We start from the raw sequence: 26,097 nt of genomic DNA, 5'->3' as shown, positions 1-26,097 counted from the left end.
CTCATTAAATCTTTTCAACATTTGATCCCAAAGCAGCTGATTTCTGAGTTTAACTGAAACTAACATTTTTATTGTTATTCTTATAAATTAAGAAATGTGATAAAACTTAAAAGGTTAAAAAGACAGAACTTAAAATTAGTTCAGAGGTTCGATGTGACGAGAAGAATCAACGTAAAGCAAATATTATAAATTGACCTCATTAACATCTTTAATAACATGTTTGCTCAGATGTTTCATAATATTAAATCTTTTTGTTCTATGATGTTTTAATTTACAAACTTTATGAAGTTTTTTCTCCATCGTGAAGTAAGTCAGGTCATTACTTTTATCAATATGCAACAAAACTAATTTTAACACCAACTGAATCAACAAGAAAAGAGTTTTATTTTTTAAAGGACAAAAAAATAAGCAACCAATCAGAGTCCAGTGTCATCATCGGATTAATGAACTTGTGCTCACCTGCATGCAGCTCTGACATAATGATCATAATGTTGTTGTTTTTACACTGATCCTCCATCCAGACCGAAACCTTCAGGAGAATCACAGCCATGTTGTGAGTTATCTTGAACAGGAAATGATATTTCAAATTAAAAGTGTTTTGGGAATGAGATATTTATTTGTCACTTTTTATAAAACTGAGATTCACTCTGAAGGAATCGACTTTCCAGGATGAGTTTGAAATATTACAACACGGTAAACATCAGATTAAATGATTAAAAACAACATGAAGCACAAGTTTAGCAGAGTGAAAATGTATCTGTCTAATGTAGCTGCAGGAGAGAAACCAGATCAACCTTCACTTAAACCACTTGGGGGGGTAAAGTGAAACTAAAGATGAGGTGACCCAGCAGACGTTTAGACTCGTCAGACACTGATATGACTAATAACTAAAGGTTTATTGGTGCAGTGCAAAAACAAATTCCTCAATGTTTTTAGTTCCACTGCTGAGTCAAGATTTGTTCTGTGAAGAAATCATCACTGCAAAGATTTACTCAGAGATGATGTACAAACTTTGGACAGGGAGGAGAAATAAAATCAGTCTATCAGTGAAATAGAGCCTCTGGATTAAACTACCAACACACTTTAAAACACGGAGGAAGATTTAAACACAGACGTTCCTACATGTGTTCAGGGGACAGAAGAGACAGGACGGACTCACACAAACACACAATAACTGACAGAACGTGAGACACAAACAGTACAGGGGCCCTGAAGGCCCTGAAGGGGTCACAGACTGATGTGTCTGAACTCGCTGAGGTTTCTAATGAGGATCATAATAAAGTCACAAAGTGTCTCTCAGCTTGTCTCATTGACTAAAGATTAATAATTAGCACTACAACAGTGTTTCTGAGTTTCAGAGTTTCTGCTGCTTCCTGGTGCCACGTTGGTAACAAGCATCCCTCCAGTCACAGAGCAACAGGAACACCTGTCAATCAAAACAGATTCACAAACCATCAACGATGAGCAGAGACGGGCAACATGACATTTATGTTAATACTAAACCTGGAGCTGCAGACATGTAAAAACATTCAGTTAATAAAACGACACTGATTCATTTAGTTTAGTTTGACAAATAACAACATCTTAACAACAACTTACTTTTTTTCTGAGCTCTCAACCACATCTCACAGTTTGCTCAGTATGGTGAGATGATATGGAAAACTGAGCCTCCATGAGATGTGGTTAAGGGCTCCAATAAAAATGATTTCTTTTCCTTATTTCTGACCTAAGATTTTTAACGTCTTAAAACTTTAAAAGTATAAATCAGATCAGTGACACGGTTTTGTTCTGTGGTTCCTCCTGTCAGAGTGAATATCTGGTTCTACACACCTGTGACGTCGACTCCCTGCGCCTCCTCACTCGTCCAGGCCTTTCTTGGAGGATCCGTCCCTGGTCTTTGCCTTCAGCTTGTTCACCTGGGACTCGGCGATGTCGGCCCTCTCCTCGGCCTCCTCCAGCTCGTGCTGTAGCTTGCGGAGTTTGGCCATGTTGGTGTTTGCTGCCTCCTCGGCCTCCTCGGCTGCATGTTTGTAGGACTTCACTTTCAGCTGCAGCTTGTCCACCAGGTCCTGGAGGCGAGCCATGTTCTTGCGGTCTTCCTCGGTCTGGTAGGTGAGCTCCTTGACGCGGCGTTCATACTTGCGAACCCCCTTGATGGACTCTGTTCCCCTCCTCTGCTCCGCCTCCAGCTCGTTCTCCAGCTCTTTGATGCGAGCCTCCAGTTTCTGGAGCTGCTTCTTGCCACCCTTCATGGCGATCTGCTCTGCCTCGTCCAGGCGGTGCTGCAGGTCTTTGATGGTCTGTTCCATGTTCTTCTTCATGCGCTCCAGATGAGCGCTGGTGTCCTGCTCCTTCTTCAGCTCCTCGGCCATCATGGCAGCATCTGTGATGGCCTTCTTTGCCTTCTCCTCAGCGTTGCGGTTCTCATGAATGGCCTCCTCCACCTCGTTCTGCAGGTGCAGGAGGTCTGCTTCATGCTTCTTCTTCTGGTTGATCAGGCTGGTGTTCTGGGAGTGCAGGAGTTGCATGCGCTCTGTAGCATCAATCAGCTCCTGTTCAGCCAGTTTCCGACTTCTCTCCGTCTGCTCCAGGGCGGCCCTCAATTCCTCCAGCTCGGCCTGGATCAGGTTGTTTCTGCGTTCCAGGAGAGTGATGTTCTCCCTCAGGTCATCATTGCCATGCTGGGCATCGTCCAGCTGCAGCTGACAGTCCTTCAGGAACGCCTGGAGGCTCTTGACCTGTTTCTGGGCATCAGCTGCCTGCCTGTTAGCTTGGCTAAGCTGGACCTCCATCTCGTTGAGGTCACCTTCCATCTTTTTCTTGACTCTCAAGGCCTCATTGCGGCTCCTGGTTTCAGATTCCAGGGAGGACTGAAGCGACTCAAGCATCCGTTGGTAATTCCTCTTTGCCTGCTCCATCTCCTCGTCCTTCTCAGCCACCTTGCGCTCCATGTCAGCCTTCACTTGGTTGAACTCGAGCTGGGCTCGGAGGATCTTGCTCTCTTCGTGCTCCAGAGAACCTTCTGCCTCCTCCAGTGCTGACTGCAGCTCTGCCCTTTCTTGCTCAAGCTGCTTCCGGATCTTCTCCAGTTCATGAGCACTCCGGCCGCCCTCTCCCAGCTGGTCGGTAAGGTCAGAGATCTCCTCTTGGAGGTTCTTGTTCTCTCTCTTCATGGTCTCAAGTTGATCCAGGGCCTCCTCATAGGCGTTCTTCAGTTTGAAGAGCTCAGTGCTCAAACACCGGGCTTCCTTCTGAGAGGCCTCCAGCTCACACTGCGACTCCTCAAACTTTTGCTTCCACTCTGCCATGACTTTGTCAAAGGCTCTTTGCTTTTTGTCTAGGGCTGCAGATGCTGCATTGGATCTCTCAAGGTCCAGCATCAGGTCTTCAATCTCATTTTGGAGGCGGTGCTTGGTCTTCTCAAGGGATGAACACTTTGCATTCACTGCCTCGATGGCCTCCTCTGCCTCCTGCAGTCTTTGCACAAGCTTCTTCTTTGCGTCCTCCAGTTCTTCTGTTCTCTGGATTCCATCGGTCTCATATTTTGTCCTCCATGCTGAGACCTCGGTGTTGGATTTGGACAGAGCTCTCTGCAGCTCAGCCTTGGCCTCCTGCTCCTCTTCAAACTGCTCTCGGAGCAGATCACAGTCATGGCGAGCAGATTGCACAGCGTGGGCGAGGGCGTTCTTTGCCTTGACCTCTTCTTCCAGCTGCCTGCGTAGATCTTCTACCTGCTGGTTGTACGAGTTCTTCCCTCTGGTCAGCTGTGAGATCAGACACTCTTTCTCCTCCAGCTGCCGTCCAAACTCCCCATTCTCAGTGAGCAGCTTGGCCCTCTGGGTAGTTAAGTCATTGATGGTGCGTTGAGCTTCCTCATATTTGCTCTTGTACTCGTTCATGTTGTCTTCCATTGTACGGCACATCTTCTCATTGTGGGACTTGGCCTTCACAACACTCTCCATGTTAGAACACAAGTCGTCCAGCTCCAGCTTCAGCTCACTCTTTTCCTTCTCCAGCTTCTGCTTCACACGCTGCAGGTTGTCAATCTGTTCGCCCAGTTCAGCAACGCTGTCAGCATGTTTCTTCCTCAGGGAGGCAGCGGTGGCCTCATGTTGGAGGGTAGATTCCTCCAGCTCCCTTCGCAGCTTCTGAAATTCAGAATCTCTCTTCTTGTTCATCTCTACCTGTGCTACTGTTGCTCCACCTGCCTCCTCCAGACGTTCGCTGATGTCCTCCAGCTCACGGGAAAGATCAGATCGCTGCTTTTCAACTTTGGCCCGGGCTGCACGCTCAGCATCCAGCTCCTCTTCCAGCTCCTCAATTCTTGCCTGGTTTTCCTTCAGCTTCTTTTGGAGCTGAACTGAAGCAACCTGCTCATCATCAAGTCTTGAATTTATTTGGACAACCTCAAAGTCTTTTTTCTTTAGTTTTTCCTCCAGCTGCTGCTTGTCATTTTCCAAGTCCATCATACTCTCCTGCGTCAGTTTCAGGTCTCCTTCGAGCTTCCTCTTTGAGCGCTCGAGGTCCATCCTGACTTTCTTCTCTTGCTCCAATGAGCCCTCAAGATCGTCAACCTGTTGCTCCAGCTTAGCTTTGGCTTTGGTCAAGCTGTTGGCTTTGTCTTCTTCACTCTGAAGGTCATCCAGTGTCTGCTGGTGAGCCTCCTGCAGTGCCTTCTTCTCTTTGGTTAGCTTCATGATGTTTTCATCCTGGGAAGCCATCTCCTCCGTCAGGTTTTTCACCTTATTCTCTGTGGCATGTTTCTCTTTCTCGACCTTGGCCAAAGTCAGCTCCAGATCATCTATGTCTTTCTTCAACTCGGAGCATTCATCTTCAAGCTTCCGTTTCTTAGCTGTGAGATCTGCATTTAGCTCCTCTTCATCTTCAAGTCTTTCTGTCATCTCTTTCAGCTTGGCCTCCAGTTGAATCTTGCTCTTTATAAGCTGTTCGCAGCGCTCTTCAGCATCTGTCAGTGTGTCCTGTTCAGACTGAATTTGCAGCGTCAGATCGTTCTTCTCTTGGAGAAGAGTCACTATTTTCTCTTCTAGTTCTTTCCGTCTTGCTTCTGATTTCTCCAGAGCTTCTTTCAGCTTATTGAACTCATCCTTCATGTTAGCCATCTCCTTCTCAGACTCTGCGCTCTTCAGAAGGGGTTTGATCTTGAAGAAGAGCTTCATCCAGGGCCAGTTCTTTACACCCAGAAAAGAGCGAAGGTTCCACTGGATGACCATCAGGGCATCTCTGCGTTCCACTAGCTTAGCAAACTCTGCCCTCATGAGGATTGCCCGGGCATTAGCCTGGATCCTGGTGATGATTCGAGAGAGTTGTTCATCTCGCATCTCCTCCAGTATGCCCAGCAGACCAGCTTTAAAGAAGACTTTGGTGTGGCCAAACTTGTACTGCGTGTGGTCGATGTCCAGTGATCCCAGCAACTTCTCAGCGCTCTTCTTGCAGTCGAGGAACTGCCCTTCAGGGATGGCAGAGGCATTCAGAATCCTGTACCGTTGTTTGAAGTCACCATAGAGCACCCTGTTTGGGAAGCCCTTCCTGCATATTCTGATGCCTTCCAGGACACCGTTACAGCGCAGCTGGTGCATCACAAGGCAGTTGTCCATGACCCCTGGAGTTTTCCTCTCATTAGGAATCAGACAGCGGACAAAGTGGGGGTGTGTTGTCTTCAGGTTGGTCATCAGCTTGTTCAGGTTTTCCCTGTGAAGTGCAGACACAGTCTGGAATGAGGAACCTTTCTTCTTGGCTCCTTTACCGCCTCCTTTGTCACCGCCGTCAGCTGAATAACTTGAAAACAGCAGGCTGAGAAGTTTAAGAGATGATTTCTGATAAAGGCCGACCACAGTTTCATTCAGTGGGTCTTTGTTTTTGACCAGCCAGTTGCCGATGTTGTAGTCCACCGTGCCAGCATAATGAACCAGGGCGAAATGAGCCTCTGCTTTCCCCTTTGCAGCCCTCGGCTTCTCAAACATCTTGTTCTTGCCCAAATGATTATCATAGAGCTTGGACTTGAAAGTCTGATCACTGGCTTTGGGAAACATGCATTCCTCCTCCAGAATTGACAGGATCCCCAGCGGCTTCTCAATGAGGTCAATACAAGCTTGTAAGTCCATCCCAAAGTCAATGAACTCCCACTCTATACCTTCTTTTTTATACTCTTCTTGCTCCAGGACGAACATGTGATGGTTGAAAAACTGTTGCAGTTTCTCGTTGGTGTAGTTGATGCACAGCTGCTCAAACGTGTTGAAATCAAAGATCTCAAATCCAGCAATGTCCAGCACTCCTATAAAGTACTGACGATGCTGTTTTGTGTCCAGGGATTGGTTGATTCTCACCACCATCCAGTTGAACATCTTTTCATACACTGACTTTGCCAGAGCACCGAGGGAGTAGTTGACTTGGTCCACACTTTGTCCTTTGGTAACGTATTCGTTTCCTACCTTGACTCTGGGATGGCACAGCCCTTTGATGAGGTCAGCAGAGTTCAGCCCCATTAGGTAAGCCGATTTATCAGCAGCCTCCGTCCCGTCCGGCTCCGCCTGCTCCTCACGCTGCTTCTGTTTGAACTTCATGTTGCCGTAGTGCATAATGGCGCCCGTCAGTTTATAGACGCCCATCTTCTCTTCTGCAGTGAAGCCGAGTACATCGAAGGCGCTGTCGGTGGCCATCAGCTCCTCTGAGTCGTTGATGGAGGCGACTGTTACCTCTCCTTGGGAGATGTAGGAGTAGTCGTATGGGTTGTTGGTGATGAGCAGCATGTCCAGCAGCTCTGGCTTCTGATTGGACAGGATCTGGTAGAATATGTGGTAGTTCCTCTCAGCCTTGAGCTGAAAGGTGACTCGTGACTTCTCCAGCAGGTACGTCTCGATGTCAGCAGACGCCAGCTTGCCGCTCGTACCGAAGTGAATTCTTATGAATTTTCCAAAACGAGACGAGTTGTCATTTCTCAGCGTTTTGGCGTTGCCGAAAGCCTCGAGCGCAGGGTTTGCCTGGATGATTTGATCCTCCAGTGTCCCTTTGCTGGTGTCTCTTTTTCCACCGCCGACTGCAGCGATGCTGGCAAAGTACTGGATGACCCTTTTGGTGTTCACAGTCTTCCCAGCTCCAGATTCTCCGGTGATGAGGACAGACTGGTTCTCCCTGTCAGTCAGCATGTACTGGTAGGCGTTATCAGAGATGGAGAAGATGTGAGGGGGGGCCTCGGTTCTCTTCTTCCCTCTGTAGGCTGCCACCACGTCGGCATCGTAGACAGGAAGCCACTTGTAGGGGTTGACAGTGACACAGAAGAGCCCAGAGTAGGTGTAGATCATCCAGGCTGCGTAACGCTCTTTGAGGTTAAACAGCACAGCGGGCTCGTGGAGGAAAGTGAACATCGCCATGTCTTCGATTTTGTCAAACTTTGGTGGGTTCTGGGGATGGACGTCCACCTCCTTCACGGTTACCGTGGTCCCGTCCTCCTTCTTGACAGTCACCATCCCTCCATCTTTGCTTTGGATTTGACCCTTCATATATTCCACCTTGTCGTCAACTACGAAGCATTCGGTCTTGATGTCGAAAGGTCTGGTCTGGGCTTCCAGGCGCTCCCTGTCTGACTTCCTCAGGTAAGGAGCAGCCTTCCCGAACTCGGCCATCAGAGCGTCACCCATGGTTGTGGGTGGATGTCAGAAGAGAGCTCAGTCTGAAAAGAAGCCTTTCTGTCTCTGAAGCAGACTGCAGGGTCTTCGCCACAGGAGGAGGTTTATAAAGGATCCCCGTGGACCAAATTAGGAGATAACTTCTGAAGAGAGAAAAAAAGAGCTGAAACTAAATCTGCCTCAGGGACAGAAAACACCCTGAGGGCAGATTCAGGACCTTTGGCTGTTAAAGTCCATTTTAGGAAAAGGAGTGATTCACTGCTTATCTGCCAGCTGATAGGGCCCCCGACACCTCTCCATTTAGACTCAGCTTCTACTGTCCCTCACAGGACTGGTGCTTATACTGCAGCTCATCATCCACCACTTCTTTCACAGCGCAATCATTCACCTGCAGACATATTTAAAAAGCAAAACCTAATTTAAAAAAAGGTTTATCAGGTGACTTTTTTATATATTTAAACAATTTTTCATATTTTAGTCTGTTTGGCTGTAAAAGTGCTGATCCAGAGGAGATTATCAATCATTAAATTGTTCCAAATTTGCATTTAATGGTCGGAGTCTGCAAGTATAATAACTCATTTAATAATATTTAAGTGCACATGACTGACAGCAGAAGTACTAATTTTACTAATGAATCCCAAAACTCTGCTGAACTATTCACCTGTGCTGCAAACATTTTCCTTTGAAACAGTTAGTGAGCCCAAAACATATTTTTATTTAAATAAGAAAAAGACAGAAAAGTAAATTATTCAACCTGTTTCTAAAATAAATAGAACAAGAAGTAAGGGAAACAGTTAGAAACAAGTGGTTTATTATAAGTTTCAGAAGGTTAGACACCTGAACACGTCCATATTTTTATCTCTCATTTCTTTGTGTTTCATCACCTTAAACCATTTTATTTAAATCTATATTTTGTCTTTTGTCCTTTTGTGTCTTGAGTTTGACATCTGTATCAGGATACTGTTCTGCAACAAAATATTAGGCTAATGTGATTTTTTAAAATTATATTTCTGCATATTTAAACCTGTAAAAGTATCTGTTAGTGGCTCCAACATCACAAACTCATATTGTTTGTTCAAACTGTTTGGTGGATCCTCCTGCCGTCTCTCCAAGCAGCTGGTCTTTAATAAACCTCAGACTGATCGTTTTAATATCACACTCTCAGCCATTTCTCCAGCAGCGGAGATCTCAGGCTGAATCCTTTTGTCATTTCCAAACACGGAGTCTTTGGTTTGACCGAGACTCAGATATGAAGAGTGTGGTCAGACTGACTGAAGTGGTTTGTCTCTTTATCTCGGACGCTCCGGACTCATCAGCTCTCAGCCTCCAAATAGAAACCAGAGATACTTCAGAGTTTTTATCTCAGTCACAGACCGACATGTGGGGGCTCTCATCAAACCACGGGACTCCTCGTGATTCAGACTGAGTGAAAAGGTGAATATAATGTAACATCTGCTCAGATTCATGCTGCTGACTTCCTGTCTGGTCAGACACTTCCTGCTTTAAATCATTCAGACTGTAGTTCAGCTGATTTTGTTCAGTAAAAAAGGGGTTTGTTGAAAAACAGGTTCATATTTCTCAAAGCTAAGAAACTGTTACGTTTCAATGAAACTCAGAAGCAGAAAAACAAATGAAACAACTGGGAAATAATAATAATAATATTAATAATGATAATAATAATGATGATAGTAATAATAATGATGATGATGATGATGATATGATGGTTATCGAGGTCGGACGAAGACAATGTGTTTCAGAGAATTCCCTTTGAAAAGTGGATAAATCTGATTACAAACTGTTTTCACAGATAATATTTAATATTTTTTATTTAGTTTCAGAAAACAACAATGCCCAGTTCTAGTTCACATCGTATTGATTACTTTTATTTATTTATTGTTGCTTAATATTATCACTTAACACAAAGTCTGCCATTATAAACTGTCCGTTTGTGTATCTGTTTGTATTGGTTTAATTTTCTTATTTTTTTGATGTATTCAATGAAAACACTTATTAATCAGGTTAAATAAAGGAAATGCAGCTGATTTTGTATAATAATAACTCATTCAATCACTAAAACAGCTGCGGATGTCAACAAACTTCACATTACCGTCTAACACAAAGACTAAACTTCATATAAATGTTCAAACCTGCTTCATGTTCCTGTAATATGAAAAACATTTTAGTCTCTTATTTATTTCACAAGATAAATGTATTTAATTTTAGTCTCTTTGTACAGAGAGGCTCTAATAAATGCACCATAACAATGTAAATGTTACACATCCATAAAAACAAAATCTTTCGTCCCTTTAAAGTGACGTCTATTCTGCTGACAGAGTTTTGCTGAACTGACCGAAGTCCCGTTAAAAATGTGTTTATTGTAAATGAAGCGAACGATTAGAAACCAGCAGCTTCTGAGCGTCAGCAGGTTTGAATGTGAAGAAGATGAGGATGATGAAGAGTGTGTGGCTCAGCTGCTCGCAGATTTAAATAGCAGCTGATTATCTTCACGTTATCAGAGTCTCTGCAGACGACGCCTCAGACAGCCGCTCTCACACCTTCACTGAGCTTCATGAAGAAAACAAGCTTTTCTCTTTCTGCTTGAACAGTTTTTTGAAATGACGCCTCACACAGCTTCTCGCCCAGTTCCCCAAACGTCCCGTCTTCAGGTCAAAATCTGTCTGGCTGAAACACCAAACACTGCAACACAGTCTTTCAGAACAATACTACAAACCTGGTTATCAGTGATGTTGCTGTGGTTCTGCCCTCACAAAGCTTTCACATGATGAAGCAGAAGGAACAACACACCGAACAACTGGGACAGGCCGGAGACTCTTGTTCCTCCTCCTCCACCTCTTCCTTCACATTTCTCTGGATCCGTTGTTCCTAAACTGAATGAACCGACTGCGGCCCTGTTGTCCATCTAAAGTAAAGTACTTAAGTACAACTTTGAGGTGCTTGTTCTTTATGTGAACATTTCCATTTTATGCTACTTTATAATTTTACTTCTCTAAATGAATCTGATAACTTTGCAGATTCAGATTATTGGTACAAAAACTAATAAATGAACACATGAATCCATCAACAATTAAAATCCAGTAAAATCATATTTAATAATATATATAAAATATAATATAAATAATACAATATAAATATAATGAGTACTTCTACTGTGGCTATGTTTTCATACCTTTGGTGTTAGTAGCTGTGTGTTTGTTTAAAGGGCTTCTGACTGAACAGGATGGACTCCTGCTGAGCTGTTTGTTTTATACTGCTGTGCGTCTCAGGTGGGTGGAGTTTGTTCCATTTAGACAAACATGGACTCTGCTGAACACCTGGATCATTTAAAGTCTTCATGTTTTCACTGCCTCTGACATTCAGACACAAAAACCTGAGAAAAGTTTAAAAAGAAAGAAAGTTTAACTTTTGTGCAGCTTCACTTAAAAGCTAATTATTAGAGAAATAATCTGAAAATTAATAATCAGAATTAAATCCATGTTGTATAAAGTCAGATATAAAGAGGAGACAGTGAACACATGTCACGTTTTATTAACATCTGCGTTTAATAAAATATCTGAAATAAAAACATTTAATCAACATGTGCAAAGTCACATTCTGCGTGAAACCGTGCAGGTTTTCAAAATAAAAGTTAGAACACAGGAGCATCCTGGGAAAATAATTTGTGTGAAGTTTGTGCCTGAAATAAAGAAGTCAGTCTGTAGATACGTGGTTCTTTTTGGGTTCTTTCATGTTTAGAGTCTTGGAGACGTGTCGGCCCCTCGCAGGGCTCAGTGGTGGGAAAACGCTGCAGAGGGGCCCTCTTGAACGCCCCTTTGTGAATAAGATAATGTTCCCTCTGCGGTGCCAACCTGTGAGGAAATGTAGTAAAGCCACATGTTCTCATCTCATGTGGACACCTTGTCACCCCTCGGCGTTGCTTTTTAACGCCCTGGGTTAGCGTTGTTATGGCCCTGGAGGGCCCCGCGGTCAAGTTAGAGAGAATAAATATGTAACGTCCTGTTAGACTTTAGAAGCATTTGGTTTACGTTACTCACACAGAACATAAATTACTTAAGTTAACTTACTCACGCACGTTACGTAAAAACAATAAGAGTAAACTTTGTTTCTCTGAAATGTTCCTTTTCATTAAGAACCGTTAAAATATTAACATCACCGCTGTTAAACTGCAGCACCGGAGGTCAAAGGTCAACCCGGGCGTAGCAGGAAGGGTTAACAGGGTCTGTTCGCTGACAGGAAATGTGAGACGAAACTGTCAAAATAAGATCCAGCTGGTTTAAAACATCCATCTTCAGAGTGAACTTTCTCTGATCACTTCCTCCCCTCAGGTGAGACGTTTACAGGTGAGCTGACTCACGGTGAACAAACCGTCCAGCAGACCAGGTCCAGACCGGGTCCAGGTCTCCTGAGGTCACCCACCCACTCACCTCTCAGGTGAGTCTCACATGTCTCTCAGGTGTTTCCAGGTGATTTTCAAGTGTTTTCCAGGTGAGTCACACGTATCTCAGGTGTTTCCAGGTGAGTCTCACACATGTCTCAGGTGTCCTCAGGTGAGTCTCACACATGTCTCAGGTGAGTCTCACACATGTCTCACGCGTGTCTTCAGGTGAGTCTCAGGTGTTCAGCAGACCGACATGCGTTTGCGGTGCTGCTCCACCAGAGGCACCAGGCAGCGCGGTGAGCTGGCCTGCAGCAGGAACGGATGCTCCAGCAGGTCGGAGGCGCTGGAGCGCTGCAGCGTGTCACGGGTCAGCATGCAGCCCAGGAAGTCCTTCAGCACCGGAGACACCTGAACACAGAGAGTCATCATCAGGTACACACCTCGTTAGCCAGTTAGCCTTCCTGTGATGATCAAATCACAGGGTGTGTGTGTTTATGCTGTTTGTGAGGTCTGGTCCTGACAGTGTTCACTCTGGACCGGAGTCCTCACTCTGTAATAAAGACAGGGAGGCATCTGTGTGTCTGACCTTTTGGATGTTCTTCACGCTCGGCGCCGCTTCGTCTCTAAGCTTCTTCATGGCCGTGATGGGCGTTTCGCTGAAATACGGTGGCTCTCCGTCCACCATCTCCACCACCATGATGCCCAGAGACCAGATATCCACCTGGAAGAAACAGGACGCTGTCAAAGCTCACCTGAACGCACCAGGTGAGGTTCTTTAACACCTGGATTAACTAACACATGCCAACAGGTGTTACGGGGGCGAATGTGTCCTGATGCTGCTCATTTACAGGTTTTAATAATCGGAGGTGACGTTAAATTAAAGATTCACATGAAGCATCTGCCACTGTGGCTCGATACGATTCTCCCTACTGCGCCACAACACAAAAGAAAAAGTTTGATTTTATTTGTATTAATCATAAAGTAACTACATTATAAATAACTTCACACGTTTGTTTCTCTAGTGCTGCAGCTCTGTAAGCAATTTATTTCTTTTTTACTTCTAAAAACTGTATCGGACATTTTCATTCTCATTTAGCTGACGGAAGTGTCTTGCTCAGGGACACGTTGGGAGAAGTGTCGCAGTGGGAATCAAACCCTGGCCCAGTTGTTCTGAAGTCGGATTTCGGGTATCGGATTGGATCAAGCCTTGAAATTAGATCAGGTGATCTGATCCAGTCCTGGTTCAGGTGATCCACAAACCTTCAGTTTGTGTTGTTTTATTGTGAGTTTCCTGTCTCTTCAAAGTAAAGTGACCCCACGCTGGCTATCCTGTCTTATCCACTGCGCCATCATCAGGTCAAGGTTAAATTTATAATCAAACTGAGCCGGACCTTTAACCAGTCCTTCTGCTACACAGCTGAACAGGAAGTTCACAGCGCGTCGCTGCGTCAGGTGACTTAGTTTAGTAATTGATGGCGGCACAGCATGTGTTCCAAAGTGTCGGCCTCAGGAGGCAGGAGGTGAGAGCAACACCATCCAAATGTGCTGAAACCAGTTTGAACCCAAATGTCTCATTTCTAAATAATAAAAAGGCACCGGGACTCTACTAACAATGTGCAGAACGAAATCTGATTACTGAAACGTCTCGAGTTCATCTCTAATTCCCAGGAAGACTTTCAGCATGTACCACAGAGTGCCACAGGAAGTCATCAAACTCTTTAACTCCTCTCTCAGAGAGTCAGAGAGCTGCAATACTACCTGCCTCAGTACTCTGTCCCAATACTTAAGACTGTATCTGTTCCACATCAACTCTACCAGTACCTACAGTATCTCACAGAGTGAGTCCAGTGTAAAGTAGTGAGCGTGCAGCTTGTATAACAGTGTAAAGTAGTGAGCGTGCAGCTTGTATAACAGTGTAAAGTAGTGAGCGTTCAGCTTGTTTAACAGTGTAAAGTAGTGAGCGTTCAGCTTGTATAACAGTGTAAAGTAGTGAGCGTTCAGCTTGTTTAACAGTGTAAAGTAGTGAGCGTTCAGCTTGTTTAACAGTGTAAAGTAGTGAGCGTTCAGCTTGTTTAACAGTGTAAAGTAGTGAGCGTTCAGCTTGTTTAACAGTGTAAAGTAGTGAGCGTTCAGCTTGTTTAACAGTGTAAAGTAATGAGCGTTCAGCTTGTTTAACAGTGTAAAGTAGTGAGCGTTCAGCTTGTATAACAGTGTAAAGTAGTGAGCGTGTAGCTTGTTTAACAGTGTAAAGTAGTGAGCGTACAGCTTGTATAACAGTGTAAAGTAGTGAGCGTGCAGCTTGTTTAACAGTGTAAAGTAGTGAGCGTACAGCTTGTATAACAGTGTAAAGTAGTGAGCGTGCAGCTTGTAGAACAGTGTAAAGTAGTGAGCGTGCAGCTTGTAGAACAGTGTAAAGCAGTGAGCGTGCAGCTTGTAGAACAGTGTAAAGCAGTGAGCGTGCAGCTTGTAGAACAGTGTAAAGTAGTGAGCGTGCAGCTTGTAGAACAGTGTAAAGTAGTGAGCGTGCAGCTTGTAGAACAGTGTAAAGTAGTGAGCGTGCAGCTTGTGTAACAGTGTAAAGCAGTGAGCGTACAGCTTGTGTAACAGTGTAAAGTAGTGAGCGTGCAGCTTGTAGAACAGTGTAAAGCAGTGAGCGTGCAGCTTGTAGAACAGTGTAAAGCAGTGAGCGTGCAGCTTGTAGAACAGTGTAAAGCAGTGAGCGTGCAGCTTGTAGAACAGTGTAAAGCAGTGAGCGTGCAGCTTGTAGAACAGTGTAAAGTAGTGAGCGTGCAGCTTGTAGAACAGTGTAAAGTAGTGAGCGTGCAGCTTGTGTAACAGTGTAAAGCAGTGAGCGTGCAGCTTGTGTAACAGTGTAAAGTAGTGAGCGTGCAGCTTGTGTAACAGTGTAAAGCAGTGAGCGTGCAGCTTGTAGAACAGTGTAAAGCAGTGAGCGTGCAGCTTGTAGAACAGTGTAAAGTAGTGAGCGTGCAGCTTGTAGAACAGTGTAAAGTAGTGAGCGTGCAGCTTGTAGAACAGTGTAAAGTAGTGAGCGTTCAGCTTGTATAACAGTGTAAAGTAGTGAGCGTGCAGCTTGTAGAACAGTGTAAAGCAGTGAGCGTGCAGCTTGTAGAACAGTGTAAAGTAGTGAGCGTGCAGCTTGTAGAACAGTGTAAAGTAGTGAGCGTGCAGCTTGTAGAACAGTGTAAAGTAGTGAGCGTTCAGCTTGTATAACAGTGTAAAGTAGTGAGCGTGCAGCTTGTATGACAGTGTAAAGTAGTGAGCGTTCAGCTTGTATAACAGTGTAAAGTAGTGAGCGTGCAGCTTGTATAGTATTTCTGATTGTGGCGTTACCTCTGTCCCGTACGGGGTTTTGCTGATGACCTCAGGAGCCATCCAGTACGGAGTCCCGACCAGAGACTTCCTCTTCGGGACGTCTTTACTGATCTGAGCGCAGAAACCAAAGTCTGACAGTTTGATCTGCAGCCGGAGGAGATACACAAATACAGTGAATACAAGTACAACACAAACACTCGCATGAACCTGAAAATACTCGAGTAGTAAACGTTACCCTCCCGTCCAGCGTCAGCAGGATGGAGTCGCTCTTGATGTCCCGGTGAACGACCCCCTGAGCATGCAGGTAGCTCAGCGCCTGCAGGACGCCTTCGCACACTGTCGCCGTCTGCTCCTCGCTCAGCCTGAAGCACACACACACCGTGAATCTACAGAACGCTTGCGTCAGACAGGCGCCTGTGACTTCCTGCTCACCTGGTCTCGCTGACGATGTGGGTGAGAGCGCCGCCCTGCAGGTACTCCATGATGACCCAGAGTTCCTCCTCCACCAGAGCGCTGCGGTACATCTCCACTACGTTCTGGTGCCGGTAGTCCCTCATGATGACCACCTGAGGAAGACACGGGGACAGGTGAGGCTGATGATGTCACACTGTATGACTCAGGTGTCTCAGGATGTTTGATCTGAACCTCGTTGAAGAGCAGCTCTCGCCGCTGTTGCTTCCTCAGGTCCATCATCTTCACGGCCACCTGGCGCCCGCTGTGCCTCTCGCGGGCAATGCACACCACACCGGTGGACCCCTCCCCGATCTTCACAAAGTTCCCCAGAGCCGTCCTCGGGTCCCCCGGGTCCACTACCATCTGCAGCGCTGCCTTGAACTGCTCGTGAGTCACCTGCCCGCCTCCGCCGGGCGCTGTCAGCTGGGGGAGGGAGGAGGGGCCCGGGCCGGGAGGGGGTCGTCCTGAGGAGCCTGTGGGGGAGGGGCGGGACTGGTCCAGGACGGGCTGTGCTTTGGGAGGAAGTCCGATGTTGATGCTGGAGGAGGGGCGGCGCTGAGGTAACCCTCTACCTGTGATGATGGGACTGCTGGTGCTGTTGGGGGGGGGCAGCAGGAAGGGGAGGGTCGACTGTGGGAGACAGAAACCAATCAGAGAGAGACACGTGGCTAGGCTAGCAGTTTCCCCCTGTTTCTTAATGCTAAGCTAGGCTAACCGGCAGTCTTACCTTGAGGTCAAAGGAGGAGTGAGGCCTTCTGGGAGTTTCTCTGGAGGAGGACAGCAGGTCGGGCAGGAGACTGGCAGCTGGATCTGGTCTCAGGTGAGGTCTGCTGGTCTCCGCTGTCAGCAGCTTGTAGTGACAGGCTGCCAGCCTCTGTCTAAGCCCCGCCCCCTCACTGCAGGCATACTGTCCACCTGTCGAAACCGTCCTCTCAGGTGCGGGGGGCGTGGCCTCAGACAGCGTCCCCACCTCACAGTTGGACTTGGCTCTCTGCAGCGCCCCGTTCAGTTTGGGGCTGCTGCTCTCGCTGCGAACCTGCCGGATCCTGTCCTGCCAGTAGGTGGAGCTCCCGCCCGTCTTCCCGCCCTCGCCGTGGCTACCCAGCGCCTCGTACTGGTACGCCTCGTCCTCCGGCAGTTCTCCAAGCCGACCCAGAGACTTGGCCCGTTTGCGAGCCGACGGGCTGGTGCGGCGCAGAGAGTTGGAGCTGGTGACGGACAGACGGCTCATCTCCGAGATCACCTGGGAGATGTAGTCGCCGTGACCGATGAAACTGCCCCGCACGATCGTCTGCAGGGATGAGAGCCGCAGGTTAAACATGCTCGCCTGGACAGGAAGTTAGTCAGTTTGCTAAACTGAATGTTTATACTCTGTGTGCACGGTAATTAGGAAAGGCAGCATTTTGACCAAATCATCATTTTTATGCAAATTTCCCAACTCCAGGCTTATTTGCTGTATTTAATCAGATCAGCTGACGTGTATTTGTGGAACGAGGGAAGGTGTGGCCTCAGAAGTCAACACTCTGTATCAAGGTGTGCATAAATATTAATTATTACACAGCTTTGTTGTCTTTGAGTTGGAAAAGATGCATAAAAATGATGATATGGTCAAAATGCTGCCTCGCCTAATAACCGTGCACCCAGAGTTTTACGTGTTTATAAACTAAACTTAGTTTAAATGGTGGATTGTGACGCGTGTTGATGTTACAGAAACAGATTCTTTATAATCAATATAATAATAAAATATGTTCCATGATATGTCAACAAACACCAACAAAAACATGTGAATTGATCTTCATTGTAAATCACGCCGGTCACATGACAGGACTGCGTCCCCCTGAGGGCACCTGCATGGAAACATCAGCTCCTGTTTGAGCTGAACCAGTGAAACAACAAAACATTTGACGGCACAGAGCCACCAGATGGAGGGAGAGAGCAGCATGAATCTTCTAATAAATGAGGTGAAAAGGAGCCACGGTCACATTTAAAGAGGAGGAGGGAAGGCTCAGGACTCAGCAGGGAGGATACCTGCCACATCGCGGGAAGTCTCGTTTATTCTTTTATAACTTATCTTGTTTTTCCCCGAAAACCATCTCTGAGGGGGGGCAACTAAAGTCCTGAGGACCGAGGAGTGACGACCTCTGACCCCTGCGGAGGTCATAAAATGCCCCGACCTCAGAGATCTCCCGACGAGCTGAACTGAAAGGTTCAGCAGCCTTGCTCCTGATCCTGATCCTGACCCTGCTCCTGACCCTGGTCCTGCTCCTGACCCTGACCCTGCTCCTGACCCTGGTCCTGACTCTGATCCTGACCCTGCTCCTGACCCTGGTCCTGCTCCTGACCCTGATCCTGACCCTGCTCCTGACCCTGCTCCTGCTCCTGACCCTGCTCCTGACCCTGGTTCTGGTCCTGGTTCTGGTCCTGGTTCTGGTCCTGGTTCTGGTCCTGATCTGAAGATAAAATTTAACTGACCGGCTGACTGCTGCTTCTTCAGACGACCTCTAGCGTTTTGATGATTGACAGAAACCCCCCCTCCTCCCCTCACCTTCCTGAGTTCGACCTCAGTGACCCTGGAGGGGTCCACCAGGGGGCGTGGCCTCCTCAGCGTGTCAATGACGCTCTGCCACTGCGGCGGCAGACCCACGTAGCGTCCTGAAGCGGCGTCGAATGACGTGTGGACGCGGTGTTGGAAGTCCTGCGGCGGCGATATCTGTGGCCTGCGCTTCTTCTTCCTTCGCTGGAACATCGTCACGGTGACGCAGTGACCCTGAGTGAGACAGTAGGAGACGGCGCTCTGAGACACGGCGGCAGGTCGAAGCACGAGGACACACTGAGAACACTGACAGCTTCGCTCCCTGCTCTCAGGTGGTTCACCTGAGTCACATGACCTCCTCCTGTCACACACAAACAGCCCAGGTGAGAGTTCACCTGCATAGTTAACTGTTTAACTGCCAGCAGCCGTCACAGGCAGGTAGCTTCCAGTTAGCTTCTGTTAGCTACTGTGCTAACCTGGTAGCATTAGCTAACTCCTGAACTGCTTCCACTTAGCTTCTGTTAGCTACTGTGCTAACCTGGTAGCATTAGCTAACTCCTGAACAGCTTCCAGTTAGCTTCTGTTAGCTACTGTGCTAACCTGGTAGCATTAGCTAACTCCTGAACAGCTTCCAGTTAGCTTCTGTTAGCTACTGTGCTAACCTGGTGCCATTAGCTAACTCCTGAACTGCTTCCAGTTAGCTTCTGTTAGCTACTGTGCTAACCTGGTAGCATTATCTAACTCCTGAACAGCTTACAGTTAGCTTCTGTTAGCTACTGTGCTAACCTGGTAGCATTAGCTAACTCCTGAACAGCTTCCAGTTAGCTTCTGTTAGCTACTGTGCTAACCTGGTAGCATTAGTTAACTCCTGAACAGCTTCCAGTTAGCTTCTGTTAGCTACTGTGCTAACCTGGTAGCATTACCTAACTCCTGAACAGCTTCCAGTTAGCTTCTGTTAGCTACTGTGCTAACCTGGTAGCATTAGCTAACTCCTGAACAGCTTCCAGTTAGCTTCTGTTAGCTACTGTGCTAACCTGGTAGCATTAGCTAACTCCTGAACTGCTTCCAGTTAGCTTCTGTTAGCTACTGTGCTAACCTGGTAGCATTAGCTAACTCCTGAACAGCTTCCAGTTAGCTTCTGTTAGCTACTGTGCTAACCTGGTAGCATTAGCTAACTCCTGAACAGCTTCCAGTTAGCTTCTGTTAGCTACTGTGCTAGCCTGGTAGCATTAGTTAACTCCTGAACAGCTTGTGTTAGCTCCTACTGTAGCATGCTGGGCAGTTAGCGTACAGGTGTGTTTTTCTTTAATCAGGTCTGAAACAATAATAAATAAAGTTAAAAACATCTGAGCTTTAAATGAGTGAATGTTTTATTTTGAAGGTGATGATGTCTCACCTGTGTGAATCGCTGTCTCGGATTGGTTCAGATCAGATCACCTGCAAAGGGACGATGAAGCAGACTCCTCCTCTCCTCTCCTCTCCTGTCTCCTTCTTTTATTTCGTTTATCTAGTCAAAACAACAGATTAAAAGAAAACAATCAAACAAACAATAACGTTTCTATTCTCCGGTCTGATGGTTTTCTATCTGTGTTCCTCAGGTTCTGTTTACTGAGTCTGTGCTGGGTCTAAGGTTCTCAGTAGTCCTTAGTTAGGTCGGAGGGGTTGTGCGATGTCCTGAGGATCTGTGAGGCTCAGGGGCCACAGCCTCAGCAGAAGCTGACTTAGGGGACTCTGAGTTTATCTCTCTGCAGGTCTAAACCCTGACCTGAGACCCTTCTGGGTCTCTTGATTTTAGATTATTGTAGATTTTGGTAGCTCTTTTTTGGATTCTGATTCTGAGTCGGTTCTGGCCGAGTTCTGCTCTGCAGGCGTTGTTTAAGATTTTCTTTATACATATGTGCTCTCTCTCTCTCTCTCTCACCTCTCTCCTCCTCCTCAGAGCTAAGGGAGTCAGGTGACACCAGCAGTTCTCCAGGTGAGTGGGCAGACAGGATGTTTACACAGGCCTGAGCAGGACCTGGACCAGGTGATCTAACTCGCCTTCCAGCTGCTTAGGAGTTGCTTGTATCTCAGCCAATCAGAGGCCAGCAGCATTGAACACTCAGATCACAGTCTGACTCCCACTCCCACTCCGACTCCCTCCCAGACTAACTCCCACTCTGACTCCCTCCCAGACTAACTCCCACTCTGACTCCCTCCCAGACTAACTCCCACTCTGACTCCCACTCCGACTCCCTCCCAGACGGACTCCCACACGGACTCCCAGACTGACTCCCACTCTGACTCCCACTCTGACTCCCACTCCGACTCCCTCCCAGACTGACTCCCACTCTGACTCCCTCCCAGACTAACTCCCACTCCGACTCCCTCCCAGACGGACTCCCACACGGACTCCCAGACTGACTCCCACTCTGACTCCCACTCTGACTCCCACTCCGACTCCCTCCCAGACTGACTCCCACTCTGACTCCCTCCCAGACTGACTCCCACTCTGACTCCCAGACCGACTCCCACTCCGACTCCCTCCCAGACTGACTCCCACTCTGACTCCCACTCTGACTCCCAGACTGACTCCCAGACTGACTCCCAGACTGACTCCCACTCTGACTCCCAGACTGACTCCCAGACTGACTCCCACTCTGACTCCCAGACTGACTCCCACTCTGACTCCCAGACTTACTCCCAGACTGACTCCCAGACTGACTCCCACTCTGACTCCCAGACCGACTCCCACTCTGACTCCCACTCTGACTCCCAGACTTACTCCCAGACTCACTCCCAGACTGACTCCCTCTCTGACTCCCAGACTGACTCCCACTCTGACTCCCAGACTGACTCCCACTCTGACTCCCACTCTGACTCCCAGACTGACTCCCAGACTGACTCCCACTCTGACTCCCAGACTTACTGCCAGACTGACTCCCACTCTGACTCCCACTCTGACTCCCAGACTGACTCCCAGACTGACTCCCACTCTGACTCCCAGACTGACTCCCACTCTGACTCCCAGACTTACTCCCAGACTGACTCCCAGACTGACTCCCACTCTGACTCCCAGACTGACTCCCACTCTGACTCCCAGACTTACTCCCAGACTGACTCCCAGACTGACTCCCAGATCGACTCCCACTCTGACTCCCACTCTGACTCCCAGACTGACACTTGAAGGTCAGAAGCATTACGTCACAGACGTCCCCACAGGGATAGTGGAACAAATATGTGTGTGTGTGTGTAATCAGGGTGTGACCGACATACCTGAGGAATCAAACCGACTACATGACCAGACAGCTCGCTGTGACTCACCTGCAGGCAGATACCCGGGGCCAGACAGGAGGTAGAGTTAATGAACGATCGTTTAATAATCGATCAGCCAGGCTGTGGTCAACGAGTCGCCTTCTGCTCAGTCTGCAAATCAAGAGCAGCAGGGATCCATCAGATCTTCAGCTGGATCAGAGCACAACAGGTTTTAAGAAATAAAGTTCACTATCGAAGCCACAAACTCACTTGTTTAAAAAATAATCCCAAAGTGTTCACATCTGCAGAGCTTCAATTTAACAGCTGACTGGCTGAAGTGGGTCGGCCCTGTCTGTAATATCTTTAATGTAAATGAAGCTAAAGAGCTGAGACTGAGAAACACAGGGAGGACCTGACAACAACAGAACCATCAGCTGATCTAAAGATGATGTTTATGGACACCAAGTTCAATTACTGGAGACTTTCCTGACTATGTAGTTCAATATTTTATAAAGTTTAAGGTTACAGAAGAAGAAGAAAAACAACAACAACTGAGAGGAAGAAACACGCCACTGACTTCAGATCGGTTACACTTTCACACCAAACCTTCAATTCACACAGATCAGCTTACTGCAGCTCAGTCAGTCAGCTGTGTACCTGTACAGGTCGACCCGCTGTGATTAAGCACTTGAACAAAGAGGTTCTCCCTGACCTCCTTTTAAAGCAGCAACAAAGTGTTGGAGCTCAAACAGCAGCAGCTCGGCCAGCTGGACGGTTCATCCACAAACTGCATCATACACATTTCCTGCGTCACAGACCCATAGTCCTGACCACAACAACAACAACACACTTTTACAGCCCGTCTTTGTTTCTGGGCTTCATGTAGATCAGGGTCGGTGCTCCAGACCAGGAGGAGGTGCTGATGCACCTGAAGCTGTTTCTAACATCAAAAACACCAAGAGACCTTTAACAGTTTAGCTAACAGCTATCCATAAGCCAACAGCTGTACATAAGCTAACAGCTGTACATAAGCTAACAGCTGTACATACGCTAACAGCTGTCCATAAGCTATCCATAAGCTAAAAGCTATCTATAACCTAAGTACTAACATAAGCTAACAGCTGTGCATTCGCTAACAGCTAACACAAGCTACCATAAGCTAACAGCTGTACATAAGCTAACAGCTGTTCATATGCTAACAGCTGTCCATAAGCTATCCATAAGCTAACAGCTATCTATAACCTAACTGCTAACATTAGCTAACAGCTATCTATAACCTAACTGATAACATTAGCAAACAGCTATCCATAAGCCAACAGCTATCCATAAGCCAACAGCTGTACATAAGCTAACAGCTGTACATAAGCTAACAGCTGTTAGCGAATGTACAGCTTAAGATATCCATAAGCTAACACCTATCTATAACCTAAGTACTAACATAAGCTAACAGCTCACATAAGCTAACAGCTGTGCATTCACTAACAGCTAACACAAGCTAGCATAAGCTAACAGCTGTACATACGCTAACAGCTAACATAAGCTAGCATAAGCTAACAGCTATCTATAACCTAACTGCTAACATTAGCTAACAGCTATCCATAAGCCAACAGCTGTACATAAGCTAACAGCTGTACATACGCTAACAGCTAACATAAGCTAGCATAAGCTAACGGCTGTGTATACATTAAAGGTGATTTTCATGATGTAGTTTAAAACTCAAAGTACTTCTCTGCTTGTTTGCTGAGTTTCAGTCTCAGAAACTAACGCTGCTCTTGCGAACGCTGCTCTTGCGAACGCTGCTCATGCGTACGCTGCTCATGCCAACAGCTGCTCATGCTAACGCTGCTCATGCTAACGCTGCTCATGCTTATGGTCAGTAGTGGAATATATTTACTCAAGTTCTTCAAATTCGAGGTACTTTCCTTGAGTATTTCCATTTCACGCCACTTTCTACTGCACATCTCAGAGGAAACATTGTACTTTTTACTTCTCTACATTTATCTCACAGCTTTAGTCACTAATTACTATCTTTCATTCATTTCCTGTCCAGTGAAAACCACGTATCTCCAAATGTGGTGTAGATTTGTTCTGATAAACAGGACGACGTCGTCCTTTAAGGGCTGAGAAAACGATCCTGCTTCTTAATCTGAACAAAAGATTACAACTGACCTCAGATCAGCTGGCCTGTTTTAATGTTTAGAGATACAGACCACGATGCATTGCTGCAGATTAAACTACTAACAGCATGTAAAGTAGTTAAAACATCTTCAGCGGGAACATTAAACTGATGGATTCACACGGACGCTTCACTTCCTGTGTCTTCAGCTCTGCAGTAACAAGGACGCTACAGGAAGCCCCTCCTCTGCACCGTTCTGACAAATACTGTTTATTAATAAAAGTTCTATGTGGAACCTTTTGAGTCTGGAGAGAACCTAACTGTGTCTGTAACGTTCTGCTACTCCATAAACCTTTTCAATATGAAGAACAATCTGTTTCAGATCTCTCTAAGGGGTTCTCAAGTGTTCCATAACATGTTTAAAAATGCTTAAAAGGTTCTTGTAGAACAGCTGCAGAGAATCTAACTGTGTCTCGAACATGTTCTGCTGTAGATCAAGCCACAAGAACCATTTACTACACATGATATTGTGGTTCTTTTAGAGCTTTGAAGGTGGCACGAAAATGTCATGTGTGAAATAACCAAGAACTATTTTAAGGTTCTTTGTAGAACCTTTTTAAAATAATCAGTTTATATACCTGTTTAACATGTTCTTCACGGTCCCGTACAGACTGTGTCACCGGGTTCTTTACGTTCATATCATGGCATTGGACACCTTTACCTACCAAGTCTAGTGTTACTTAGCTTTAAGAACGAGAACCCGGTTCTCGTTCTTAAAGCTAAGCTGTGATGGGTTCTAACAGGTACAGACCAAAGCAGCCTTCTTTGTGAGGTTCTGCACAGCTCAGTGAGGGTCTGGATCTGCAGAGAACCTTCTTGGTACTTTACAGCCTTTTGTTTGTCAGCTGTGTAGAACAATTACACTTTAAAGACTACACATAGACACACTCACCTGGCCGGCAGAGCCCAGCAGAGCCCAGGTGAGTCCAGCAGAGTCCAGGTGAGTCCAGGTGAGTCCAGCAGAGCCCAGGTGAGTCCAGGTGAGTCCAGGTGAGTCCGCTCCTGCCGTCGTTCTCCTGCTCCGACACACGACTCTCTCTCCCCCTGCTCCTGTTTCTCCTCCCTCTCTTCACGCGCCCTCCCCCTCCCCCACCGGGCTCATCCCGTCTCACCTTCTCTCAGGTATGAAAGAAAAAAGGTGGAGGAGGGCGGGGCTTAGTTTGATTGACAGTTTGTCGCTTCTCTCTGTATTGACAGGACAGCAGAGACGTTGTGAGCAGGTTGGTGAGAGAGGAAACACTCAGGCCGGACTGTGGGTGACGGATCTGTAATTAAATCTGAAGTATTCCTGTTTTCTGCTCTGGTTCAGCCGGACTGATCTTTCACTGAGCTGACAAACTAAATGAGGTCAAACGCTTCGGGTTCCTTCACATGTCAGGACGGATCTCTCTCTCTCTCTCTCTGCAGGCCGCAGCATGCCTCTCTCGCCCTCCCTCGGGGTGAGGAGGACGGTGAATCACCTGAGGCAGGTGAAGAAACTCCGGCTCAGCTTTTGATCACGTGTTCTCCTTCAGCAGTGACGGAGGAAACGTCCCTGCTGTGTTTGTTCCGGAGCTTTCGACCGTTTCGCTGCGTCTGAATGAGGCCCAGCTGAGTGCTGCCACCTGCTGGTGACACTTCACCACCTCAGCTCTACTTTACTGCTCTCTTCACATTCAGCCTGCTTCAGGACATCCAGCTGTTGGTCCAATAGGAGCTCCAGCCCTCTGCATCATGAGCCCGGGTGGTGTCTCTGTTCAGTCTCATTATAAATTACTAACACTGACAAAAACCTGCCTGTTAAAATACTGAGCATCTTCAAATAAATTACATCCCACTCTGGCTTTTTCTGTGCAGATCAAAGTTTCCTTTATTGACGCTTCGAGCTGCTGAGCTGTGCAGGTTACATCACGTCCACCTGCATCGCTCAGGTCACCCCCAGATTCAAGTTCAATTCAACACTTTAAGACCGCCAAGGATGAAGTTTAATGCCTGCTTCACTGCTGTATTATGGAAAATCTGGATGAATTTTAAGCCCCAAAAAAATTTACAAAGTTACCTGAATTTTATCAAAACATTTTATTATAAGACTCACATTCATATTTAATACACAACAGCTTTTCAGGGTGTGTTTGTACTCTGACAACATAAAATTAACACAATATTTGTCCGGCTAACAACTCTTATGGTGCGACACCAAAACTACAAAATAAATTGTGCAGTGCAAGTCGTGGCTAGATAAGGTGAAGGCTTACTGCTTCAGTCATTAGTCATCAGTTTCAATTTTTGCATCTTAAGGCTGTTTGAAATACAGAAACTTCACCTTATAATATAGTAGTGGCTTAAAAGC

General features: G+C 46.6%; 2 protein-coding genes across 4 annotated transcripts; both read right to left on the bottom strand.

Moving 5' to 3' along the window:
* Positions 1-456: 456 nt before the first annotated feature.
* Positions 457-10,811, bottom strand: myh6 (myosin, heavy chain 6, cardiac muscle, alpha). The gene is made up of 2 exons (XM_038727553.1): positions 1,831-10,811; positions 457-1,426 (listed from the first exon to the last, which is right to left on the bottom strand). Exon 1 carries the CDS (start codon positions 7,653-7,655, stop codon positions 1,857-1,859), a length of 5,799 nt encoding a protein of 1,932 aa, XP_038583481.1. The 5' UTR covers positions 7,656-10,811; the 3' UTR covers positions 457-1,426; positions 1,831-1,856.
* A 344-nt stretch (positions 10,812-11,155) lies between these two features.
* Positions 11,156-25,312, bottom strand: pak6b (p21 protein (Cdc42/Rac)-activated kinase 6b). Of its 3 annotated transcripts, none has more exons than XM_038727606.1 (11): positions 24,661-25,312; positions 21,662-21,802; positions 19,755-19,865; positions 18,371-18,719; positions 16,553-17,116; positions 16,018-16,455; positions 15,805-15,938; positions 15,608-15,734; positions 15,391-15,516; positions 12,626-12,760; positions 11,156-12,447 (listed from the first exon to the last, which is right to left on the bottom strand). In XM_038727606.1, exons 4-11 carry the CDS (start codon positions 18,569-18,571, stop codon positions 12,280-12,282), a joined length of 1,893 nt encoding a protein of 630 aa, XP_038583534.1. In that variant the 5' UTR covers positions 18,572-18,719; positions 19,755-19,865; positions 21,662-21,802; positions 24,661-25,312; the 3' UTR covers positions 11,156-12,279. The 3 variants fall into 3 exon arrangements, with proteins under 3 accessions (XP_038583534.1, XP_038583531.1, XP_038583533.1); XM_038727603.1 differs by having other exon boundaries at positions 21,662-21,763; XM_038727605.1 differs by having other exon boundaries at positions 18,371-18,592; positions 21,662-21,763.
* Between the last annotated feature and the right edge of the window lie 785 nt (positions 25,313-26,097).

Source organism: Micropterus salmoides, unplaced genomic scaffold, assembly GCF_014851395.1.
Source record: "Micropterus salmoides isolate LMB-PRFRI ecotype aquatic unplaced genomic scaffold, ASM1485139v1 Ms_hic_scaffold_18, whole genome shotgun sequence".
Taxonomy (NCBI): Eukaryota; Metazoa; Chordata; class Actinopteri; order Centrarchiformes; family Centrarchidae; genus Micropterus; species Micropterus salmoides.
The sequence above is the reverse complement of the archived record's forward strand: the minus strand, read 5'-3'. Positions and strand labels throughout refer to the sequence as shown.

What these genes read in the sequence shown, in the direction of transcription:
- myh6 (XM_038727553.1), bottom strand. Translation starts at nt 7,655, where the DNA reads ATGGGTGACGCTCTGATGGCCGAGTTCGGGAAGGCTGCTCCTTACCTG.
- pak6b (XM_038727606.1), bottom strand. Translation starts at nt 18,571, where the DNA reads ATGTTCCAGCGAAGGAAGAAGAAGCGCAGGCCACAGATATCGCCGCCG. An exon ending in CACATCGTCAGCGAGACCAG is followed by an intron (nt 15,735 to 15,804) that starts GTGAGCAGGAAG and finishes TGTGTGCTTCAG; the next exon opens with GCTGAGCGAGGAGCAGACGG. An exon ending in GCGTGAAGAACATCCAAAAG is followed by an intron (nt 12,448 to 12,625) that starts GTCAGACACACA and finishes CTCTGTGTTCAG; the next exon opens with GTGTCTCCGGTGCTGAAGGA.